At 37.2% G+C, this 11504-nt stretch overlaps 2 protein-coding genes across 2 annotated transcripts; both read right to left on the bottom strand.

Moving 5' to 3' along the window:
• Window positions 1-8896: 8896 nt before the first annotated feature.
• Window positions 8897-9778, bottom strand: LOC110907099. The gene has a single exon (XM_022152131.1). The coding sequence runs from the start codon at window positions 9776-9778 to the stop codon at window positions 8897-8899; it is 882 nt and encodes a 293-aa protein (XP_022007823.1).
• Window positions 9779-9829: 51 nt separating this feature from the next.
• On the bottom strand, window positions 9830-11238 carry LOC110907100. The gene is made up of 2 exons (XM_022152132.1): window positions 10245-11238; window positions 9830-10158 (listed from the first exon to the last, which is right to left on the bottom strand). Exons 1-2 carry the CDS (start codon window positions 11236-11238, stop codon window positions 9830-9832), a joined length of 1323 nt encoding a protein of 440 aa, XP_022007824.1.
• Window positions 11239-11504: the final 266 nt, after the last annotated feature.

The following is an 11504-nucleotide window of genomic DNA, read 5'->3' as shown; positions in this document are numbered from 1 at the left end:
TTCAAGGTTTTATAAAACAGATAAGGATTACAATATAAACTCAAACAACAATATAATTATAATACCTTCCGTAGTCGCCCGTGGTTGGGTGGACCACGAGACCACCACGAGTAAAACACCATCCCTACTTCTCGTGGACCATGAGGCCACCACGAGTAAAACAATTTTGGCCGGTGCACGTTATTGAGGCCAAGAGATGGTTGTACAAATCAAGGAAGCTAGCCTTTAGGCTAGTGAATTATTCAATCCCTTTTTTTTCAATTTCAAACCAAGTGATACGACATGTCTCACCACTATACCTTTTCATCAAATGTTTTAATTAAAATGACGTGAACGACACATGACATAAAAAGATCAAATCACGTGCTATACCCCTACACATGTTCTAATACAGTTATCTCAACTTTTGTGGTTGGCTCTCAAATTTGATCTTCAAAATAACCAGCCTCTATGTTTCTGCCTTGATCTATGTGCCCAAAGAAAGCCAGCCACGCCCCAAGATGTGGATTGCCATCTTGTACCCCATTTTGAACTGTTATCTTTAGTCCCTTTTAATCGCAGCCCCTATGTCACCAAGCCCATTCCATCCCACATGTCCAATAAAATATTAGGGTCTGCAAACAATATAAATTAAACTATACTAAATGATGGACTAAAGACTTAGGGGCTGTTTGTGTATTTTTATACGAGACTTTTAATGGTTCAGACATCTTACTGATGACTGTTTGTTTTGTGAGTAAATGTCTGAATGGTTCAGACATTTGCCTCTGAATGGTTAAACATTATACTGAGTTTGAATGGTTAATACCTCTAATGTGAATTGGTGTCTCTGAACGGTTAAGTATTATACTGACTTTTAGTGGTTCAGATCTCTTACTAATTCAGCACTTAATGGTTCAGACCCCTTACTTGTTCAGGACTTAACCATTCTAAAGAAGTTGCCAAAGAGCCTCTTAATAAGCCCATGTTAGTTTATTTAATTCATTCTATTTAATTTACCTGGTGTTTTTTTTTTCTCTCATTTAGCATTAATTGTATTTTTATTTGCAAAAATTATATTTTATACACAAATATCCAATGAATCTTAGTGACCAAGAGAAAAATCATATTTTTCTCACTTAGCTGACCACCCATGTTTCTCCTTTGATTGGAGTTGATTTTAGTGGGAAAATTACGAATCTAGCCAGGAATATTGGTTGACCACCAAATTAGCCAGCTCATGCCTTTTTGGAGCAGGGCATCCACCATTTAATGCGTCCGCCAGTAGTTGATTGACACGTGGCAAAACTAAGTGGATAGGTCAGCCGCCAACGCATCCAGTCCAAAAAGTAGGCTGATGCGTCCGGCTTAGCTGCGTCAAAATGCAAATGGCTGGCTCGGCTCAGTCTCGTTGAGTGGCTCGTTGAAGCAGCTTTTAGACGCGAAATGGGGCATTGGGATCTGTTCGACGCATTGTGGCGCATGGGGGGCATCGGTTTCCGTGATTTTCTTTTTTTTATTTTATAACAAATTCATTTACATTTTTTTCTATTTACATTCCTCCCTACTATATATATATTGAAAAAAATCAGATATATTTCAATATTTTCTCTCCAAACCAACTGATTTTTAAAAGTCTTTATAAAATGCTTATGTTAATGTATCCGCCATTTGATACTCTCCAAATAAAAATCAAGATGTTTAACAGTTTTGAAGATGACGTTTTCCTGAGCTTTAGAAGTGCTAGTGTTTATGGGTGACGGGACCTGCCACTAGTGCCGGAAGTGATCGTCGTTGCCATTTATTGTAGTGGGTTTAACGAAGAAATGCGAAGAACTCACCTACAACGGGAACGTTGGATCACTTCGTGTTATCGGATTTCCTCGTCCACGTCCTCCACCGCTCCTCCTAAGGCCCCAAATTGTTTAAAAACAAAGAGGAATTGGAGACCGAGCTTTGTGGAGGAGTTGGATCACTTCGTGTTATTGCTTAAAAAATATATTTTTTATTATTTTTTTCCTTTTTTTTTGTAATTTAATTTAATTCTGTAATTTATTTTCTTGGTTTTTTTGGTTTGTTTTTTTACTAGGTTTATTTTGTTTAGTAAATAAAAAGTTGTACTTTGTTTTTTTTTATTTAACATTATTATCCATATGTCCATCTATATATTTAAAAATTTTTAACTAGTATATCACTTTAGAAGATATGGGTGGTGGTGAATTTGAAGAATTTGAAGACTCGAGGTATTGCAACCCACCACCATGCTACCCTTCATTGCCACCAACCTATCGTGACCCGCCAGTAGCCTTCCCTTCACCGCCAACCGGCTGCCGGGCACCGCCAGCAGGCTGCCCTGCACCGCCACAACCCCACTGTACACCGCCAGCAAACCACTATACACCGCCACCAGGCTGCCATGCAATGCCACCAGGCAACCGTGCACTGCCACCACCCCGTTTAAATCCTAATTTATTCAACCCGCCGCCTGGGAAAACTGATGATGAGTGGGACGGTATCACCGATGAAGAAGCAAGCTTTGCTTACGATTGTGCCATGGCAGAACTCCAGTTTTCCTGTCTGCGAGTTGGTGGTAGTCAGTCAAACTATATGGATTGTGGGAACCCCAAGAAAAGTGACCAGCGGTTAAATTAGCAAAATAGTTATTAATGGTGTAATGTTTGTTAATGTTATTATGTAATATTTTATGAAAAACTAGTCCAAATTTAAAGTTAATAAAAAAGAAATTTCATATTTTATTTACAATTCAGTAATTTCTTATGAATACACATGCAAATATTTTGTAAATGTTAGATATTAAAATGTTAATATGTTTGAAATTTATATTTTAGGTTATTTGTTATAAAAGTGAAATGAAAAACCAATAAAATTATATCTTGTTATTTGGTTATTTTTGTAGTATTAATTAAATTATATTTATAATGGAATTATTACATAAAGAACAAAAAGTGAAACGATCATGATGATAAATTTAAAAGGCCAAATTTTGTTAAAAATTACATATTAAACTACGTTAGGACGTGGTAAACAACGCCAGAAATACAAATTATCTGCCATGAACCTTCTATATGACTTCATTTTTTGATTGATATCACCGGTGAGATTTATCGGTTTATCCGTAACGAGATGCTCCATCAGCATACATAGATACACAGCTTTGTTTCCAGTCAAAGAGGAGTTTGACACGACATAGTCATCGTTCATTTCAAATGAAATTCTTTTTTCTGGCTTTCCAGTCTTTTTCCAGTACCGCAGATTAACTAATACTGCTCCAAAGTATACGCATATTTTTGTCAGCCTAGGGATGACAACCTGTCTGTATTTTTCGCCGGCACAAATGTCTTGACCCGGGAACATTACCAGTTGTTGGGTTTCCAGCTCTAGACGTAGCATTAGCCACTCTTTATTTTCTAGCGGGATCGGGAAAAAAACATAGTCAATGTCAAAAAAGGAAGGAAACGGGCTTAATTTACCGTTACAGTAAGTAGACGCGTTTTTCGTAACCGATTCCAATAAACAATCATAAAACTTTGGTGGTAGTATTGTCCAACGTAGATTTAACATGGAGTTTTTTTGAATTTTTCTACTTCTCCAAATCATCAGTCTTCCAACCCACGCTTCGATATGAAGTATTTCCAGAATTTAAGGAGATGGTTTCATTTTTTAAAACCGAAGCAATTCCAAGATTTTTGGGTTGGGGTCCTGGAAAAAGGGTTACAACTGCCACCATTGAACGCATTTTTCAGTCTGCCCAAAAGGTAATTGTTGTTGTTTGTTATGTTATTTTCAGTTATATAGTAACATTAGAATATAGTGATTGATACAAGTTTCCATTATTCAATTCTTAGAATGAACTTTACCGTCCGATTCAAACCATATTGCCCACCAGTCAGGAGATGCAGACTAAGTGGTACATATCGAGTGTTCAGTATTTAGATAGTATTCGTATAGCAAGTGAGGTACCCCGTAGCATGCAGCCCAATTCTGATACGATGCACAACAGTGCTGATATTCCAAATGATGGCGTTGCCAACGGGTTTGAAGGTTATGCAACGTTGACCCCCATGGCCACCCAAACAGCAGCCACCCAAACAACAAGAAAAAGAAGATCTGCAATTCTTGATGGGGGAAATGTTTCAAATACGGATGAATTACAATCGGCTCTTGTTGAAAAATTTATGTCAATATTGGACCTGAACAATGAGAAGCTAAGTTCGATAATTGATGAAAAGTTTGAGGCAAAGGTGAGGGTGAATTTAATTAAACATTAAATAAATGTGTTTATGTGATAGTAATGCTAATATGACTATTTCTTATGCAGATAAAGAGTCTAGGTCTTCATCATGGTAGAGTTCATTCAGTCGGAAAGGTAATGTTGTATTGCTAGGATTTAAGCAATTCAATTACATAAACAATAATATATACTAATGTTCGTTATCACTTAAACTTGTGTTTGTAGCCGGAAGTAGAATCGTTTGTGAAGTTCAATGATGTTGGTGATAATGAAGTGGCAACTGTCCACTTGCAACCGTGTGACGATCTTGTCTTTAATGATACAGAACAGTTAGTCCACGATGCCCCGACAGCCGCAGTGCGGCGATCAGAGAGGTTAGTAAAACCCGGTCCCTCTATGCTATCACCTTTTGTTTTGTTCAAGAAAGTGTCAAAGAGAAACAAGAACAAAGAGGATAGTACGTGTACGGATAAACAGATTCAAAAGATCCGAGATTGGTATATGATCGAACGTTCACTGGTAAACAAGACGGATTCAAGGACCCGGAAGCTTGGAAAAACGATGGGGGGTGAAGTTGGTCCACAATTTTGGTCTTCGTTGCTAGGTGACGACGGGTCCGGTTGGTTAACTGATGATGTAAGAAATTATCAATTTTAATGCTTTCAAATTATTTATATTTTCAAAGCTGTTATTTAAAAAAACTTTCAAAACAGCATTTATACGGTTGGATGATTAAGATGTACGAGCAGAGGAACGACACCGATCGTTGGAGCATTCTACCACCGTATTTTCAAATGACCTTAATTCAGTGTGATGCACACCGGAGGATGGAGGGCTATTTCAATGGGTTCTTTATTCCTATTCCACCAATTTCCCAAGTTGACGAGGTAAATTATTTTTGAATGCCGAAGTATTTATATATAGTTCATTTAAAAATAACGTGCATTGGATTTTTGGGGTGTTTATATAAATTATTTTTGAAAGGTTTATGTTCCGTTGAATATAAAAAACGTGCATTGGATTTTGGGGGTGTTCCACCTTCGCAATCGGACGCTCACAATTTACGACAGGTTCGTCATATCCTATATATACTACCAATATAGTGCATTGAATCAATTTCTTACAATTTACATATTCCTACATGTGTAGTTTATTCCAATGTCAAACATTGGTTCAAGACAGAACGGAAGTGATTTACCACATCAATTTTGCCTTCGACATATGGCTACACATCAACGGGTACTATTCAGCCGATGAGCCAGTAAAGTTGTCGTTGCCGTTCAAAGTCGTTTACCCGACCCAAGTTCCTCAACAATCAGGGAGTTTAGGAGATTGTGGTGTATGGGTTTGCATTTTAATGGAAAGGCTGATCAAGAAGGAACCCATTTCTCGAGAAGAAAACACCGCAAAGGCAGCTTACCAGATGAGACAAAGGTTGGCTATCATGTTCTACGATAGCCTGTTACCAGAAAACTTTGATCTTGTCAGCACTTGCCAGTCATTTGAAAATGATGAGGATGAACAACTACATGAAAAGGTTGTGGATCCGTAAACAAGGTATTATGTCATTGAACGTTTTGCATTGGGCCGGCCCATTTGGGGCCCAATTCTGATTGGCCACATGCTATTTGCATTACAATTATTTGTTTATTGTTTCTATTTTTTTCTAGCCCATGCACCTGACCCATTATTACGGGATGGGCCGGCCCAGATCTGAATATCCTCCCCAAGCTGATTTTCCTCATTAATGCTAGTTTTTGCATATTCTCAAATTCTAGACAATTATTTTTAAAAAAACACTTATGTTTAATGTAAAAGAGAAAACAAAAAAATCTTGTTTTTAAAAAAAAAAAACACTTATGTTTAATGTAAAAGAAAAAACAAAAAAATCTTGTTTTTAAAAAAAAAAAAAAACTTTTTTAATGGTTCAAAGGTTTCTACCAAATTGTTGCCCAAAATTTAGGAATAATAACTAGTGTTTCTATTTGTTTAAATATGAGTTGTGGACTTGTATAATTGGGCCAAAGACTAGATACAGAGTACATCTGCTGGGCATCATGGGTTGTTGCGTATAATGGGCTTAAAGATGAAATGAGTAGATGGACGTTTAGGGCAGGATTGCAGTATATAAAAAAGCATAGATGTCTCTGTATGGAGGGATTTTTCAGATCTTTTCAGTCTCTCTCCTCGTGTACTACTCTCATATCTAGGGTTTGTTCTAGTTTTACTTATATACCAAAAGGCTGCTGGATTTTGACTTAATACCAATAAAGCCCAAGCATGTATCGGCCCAATAATCTCCATATGACAAACAATCTGATCATGACATATAAAGGCGAAGCATGTAACGGCCCAACACATGTACAATCTGATCATGACAAAAAAGCCCAAGATTCGGACCAATTTAGAAGGGTGGCACCAGAATTATGTAAAAAAAAAAATAAACTTTTAACCAATATTTTTAATATAACCACATAATATATATTAATATGACCGAAACGGTCCGTTGCATACATATCGTAAACATTAAAAAAAAAACTTGTTAACCATAGTAGTACATCAAAATGGGTTAACACACGGGTGATCCAAGGAGGCATGAGCGACGAAGTATATGAAGATTTACAAGTAAATCTTCATAATCTCCCAAACGGAGACCCGATCGAAGTCTTCATAAAAAGTCAACAGGTACTCGAGTTTGGCGTCTTTGATCAGTTCTTGCTCGGTTACATTCTTTTTCTCGTCGGTTGCTGCCTTCATCGCCAACTTCACCCTGCCATTGAACCGAGAACTAATGCACCTTAGGTAGCCTGCACGGAACTCCACCTCATTCACCGACCGTTCAGTTTCGCCAACATGTCTACAGAACATGTTGAAAACGCTTAACCAAAACGCGGCATCCATTGTAGCGTGCCGTCCAGTGTGTCTAGTTTCCACGTATGACATCGCAATGGCGATGTCTTCTACTTCGCTCCATGCATCATCCATGTTGTTCAAGTTTTTGTTTAGATTAAAGAAAGTTGAGTGAATAAAATGGGAGGTAGCATATGTATATATAGCCATGGATGGGTTAACTAAAGGTCCCTTAATTAAATGCAAAATAAGTAATCTTAATTGTCATTCCATTAATATAACTTAAAAAATGATAATTTTTTATAACTTAAAAAATACCTTTTAATAATAATAAAAAAAAACAGATTCAAAAACTTTTTTAAAAGTTATTAAATTATTTAATTAATATTGAGTTTACCTATTTTTAACAAACGGTTTAAAAAAATTTATAATAATATATTAGTTATAAAAAAAGGAAGAGGTAGGTGGAAGTTATTATTGGTCTATAAATATGGACCATTGGTGAGATTTCTTCATACCACCACAAATTCTCAGAATCATGTCGTCAAAAGAAAGGCGTCAATCAAGCATTCCAGATTCTGTAGAGAACGCTGTTTGGCTTAATCCGGATGACCAATCTGTTTATTGGTCACAAAATGTTCTTGACTTCTACTACGGCGGTGATAGCCAATTTTGCTATTCAACTTATATGGGGCAGACGCCATTAGACAGAGAGTGGTGGGGTGGAGTGCTAGGGTATTGTGGAGATGGATATATGCAAGAAACGGTAATTAGATTATTTTACTTAGTGTTATTAGTTATATTATTTTTAATTTCTAAGTATGATACTTTAAAAAATAATTTTAGCATGTTCGTGCATGGTGTAACAAGCTAATACAGGATAGAGAAACAGAATATCGTCGGGGGACATCTTCATCAAATACTTTTCGTTGGACCATTCTACCCCCAAATTTCATAGACCTTCTGGCAGAACAAGATAACGATGCTTACGGATACGCTACTGGCAGTGTAGAACTTTACCCTCCCTTTTGGGACGTGGATACGGTAAATATTTACTCACTAAATATTTACCGTATGAGTGACATAGATATGTACTCACTAAATATTTACCGTATCTCCTTTTTAGGTTTACATACCAGTATCCCAAGAGAAAGAAGGCTGGGTAATCTTGAAGATAGATATGCACTCACTAAAAATTACCGTTTATTTTACCAATAAATGTGATGCACTTAATTGCGGGGAAAGATTCTGCATTCACAGAAGGATACACCAAATTCTAGTAGAATTCGAGAGTCTCTTCTTATGGTTCCTCGGTCGTATACAGTATTGGGAAAATGCAGGACTAAGTGAGGCTGATGCGTTGGATTACACCGGGGATGTTGTCTGGCCTACATCAGAACATCGGGTTGGTCGGAATTCGGGTGTGATATTGTGTATGTTGCTGCAAAATCTTGTGCAAAACAGTGTACTTCCAAATTGGCAGGAACGAAACATGCAAGATGCATGTATGAGATATAGAAGATTTATGGCGGATCAACTCTATTCTGCACGTTTCATACCCCATTAATAATCTACTTAAAAAATATTTCCTAGTGAAATTATTGTGGGATAAATTAATCCCTAAATTAATTGAATCAAAATTTTTGTTAATTGTTTATTTAGTGAAATTATGTTCTTTTCTTTTTCAATTACAAATGACTTTTTTTGTTATTTACAAAACAATTAAAACAGAAAGTTAATATAAATATAAAAACAATTGTAATATATCTTAAATAGGATATACATTTGGCATAAATTTATACAAATACTTCTTATTTAATCATCACCCAAGTTGTACGAGGGCCATGTATGTTGAAGTACATAATCCTGAAATTCTCCGGCTTCAACTTGGGCGGTACTGGGTTCCGGCCTAGGGACGGGGCGAGAAGAAGTCTTTGTTTTGGGCGGTGCTAAACAGCTCGCCCGTGAATGCCCATACGTTTTGCACCTACCGCAATATACGGGAGTTGGGTCCTCTCCTTGCGATAAGATTCGTTTGTTTTCTTTCGGACGTCCGGCTTGTCGTTTTGTAATAAGCGGTGGTTGTAGATTCACCAGTCCATCGGGTACTTCCCACTCTGATTTATCAGGCACTGGATTTATATGCTCCACATACGTCGATTTATAAACTTCATTACTGTAAAATGGCATCGCATAATGAGCACAATCTGGTTCACCTAAAAATCTAGATACCGCAATAACATGCCCGCAAGGTAACCCAGATACTTGCCAAACCCGACAAGTGCATGTTCCATTTGAGAAGTCAACTAAACCTCTCTTTCCACCGTCATCAACATCAAAACTGTCCTGGGAAATTCCAGCAACCACCCACGAACGAGAACCTTCCACTTTGCCTCGAATTTTTTTTTGAGCCCACGGTGTAAGAAAGTGTTCCCCTTGAATTCCCTCTTTCCGGCGATCATAGAACCATTTTTGGACAGACTGTACGAAAAATTCTATCAATTGGGTTATTGGAATTTTTCGGGCATGGTTTGATAAAGCATTCATAGATTCAGCGCTATTAGATGTCATGTAATGATATCTTCTCGCTGGACAATGTGCTCTTGACCATTTCTCAAACCCAATTTCTATAAGAATGTCTCGTAATCTTGGAACAGCAGCACATAGCGCGTCAAATGATTCTTGAAAATCGGACATCCGGTAAGATTTGCACGTCTTCCACCAAAGACTCTCATATTCCTTTTTTTTTTACGGTAATCGAAGGTTGACCATCAAATGACGACAACATAACCCGTGAAAGCTTCTTGGAAACACCAACCGTACGGCTAATTGTATAGAAGCTGCCCGGTCAGAGATGATTGCCAATTCTGGATGTTCGCCGATGCATTCTTTCAGTTTCGAAAGGAACCACGTCCACGACTCACCGTCCTCAGATTTACCAATGCCATAACCAATAGGCAAAATTTGATTGTTTCCGTCCATGCCCACAGCCAAAAACATTGTTCCCTTAAATTCACCCTTCAAGTGGGCAGCATCTATGATGATAAGCGGTCTTAAATTACGGACAAAGCTCCAATCTGAAAGCAATACGATAATGTTAGACATATGTGGAAAATTTTATTTATTGATTTATTTTTTTATAGTGTTTCACTTACCACCGCACCTATGGCCACAAATAACATTTCAAAACGACTTTCAGAATCAGTGCGTATGTGTGTCACTGTTCCTGGATTAACCTTCTCCAAGTTATAACAATAGACGGGAAGTTCCGCAAAAGAACTTGACGAACTACCTTGCAAAAGTTCTAATGCGTTACATTTACCACGCCATGCTTGCATATACGTTAAATTGACTTTTTCTTTAATCCTAAAATCCTTTACAATTTCGGTCGAACGGTATATCCATCCAGAATCTTTAAATTGTTCTACTAATAAGCTACCCACCACCATTGGGTTTGCTTGTCGCATATGTGGATATGTTTGCGTCTTAGAACATGTATTATTGTTGTTAAAATGTTTTACGTAAAAAACATCACAAGATTCCCGACTCGCTGCCTTGAAATTCCACTGGCAATTCTCTTCAATACAAGATACTTCGTAACGAGTTTTGGATGATCTGTCTACTTTATACGAAAAACTTTCGGAAAGACACATTTTTCCTAATTCTATTTTCATTTCCTGTTTGTTACGGAAAATATAACCTATGTAAAACTGGCTTTTATTTTCAACGGGACAATTAACATCATCAGTTACTCCAGATTTATTATATACGTTACATTCATCTCCAGGAAAAACATTTGCGTTAAGATCAGGACACTTAAAAAAATTCGAAGAACCCACCGATGAACCAACTTGATCTTGCACCACATATAATTTAAATAACTCAAGAGGGTTTGTTTCCGCAATTTTGGATAAAAAAGTAAGATCGGAATCATCAACTATATCAATGGGATCGTTAAAAGTTGACATTTTGTAAGATACACGTGTGATGTTTTGAAGACCTGTTGACTCACTAAGATTTTCTAAAAATGTATTATAAGAAACTGTAGTAGAAGTCTCAAAACCACGTCTAACAGAATCTGCTTGGACCACGTACTCTAGCCTCCCATCAACGACTTCCCACTTGCCACCACAGTAAACAACAAATTTGATTGCCATATCAATTGAGAGAGAAAACAAAAATAGGAAGATGTATTTTCTAATCTAAAAATAGAAACGCACACATTTATAATAAAAGAAAAAAAAACAAGTAGCTATTGTTTTTGTGGTCTAATGCGTCTCGAAGACTCCTCGGGTAGACGCATGAAAAGCTGGCAAGTGGACGCATTAATAAACGTGTAGACGCCTAAATAAACGTGATAAGACGCATCAAATCATCCAGCTGCTGACACTGGAAGCGCCTCGAAGACGCATACGAAGCAGCC

The sequence above is a fragment of the Helianthus annuus genome, chromosome 14, assembly GCF_002127325.2.
Source record: "Helianthus annuus cultivar XRQ/B chromosome 14, HanXRQr2.0-SUNRISE, whole genome shotgun sequence".
NCBI classification, from domain to species: domain Eukaryota; kingdom Viridiplantae; phylum Streptophyta; class Magnoliopsida; order Asterales; family Asteraceae; genus Helianthus; species Helianthus annuus.
The sequence above is the reverse complement of the archived record's forward strand: the minus strand, read 5'-3'. Positions and strand labels throughout refer to the sequence as shown.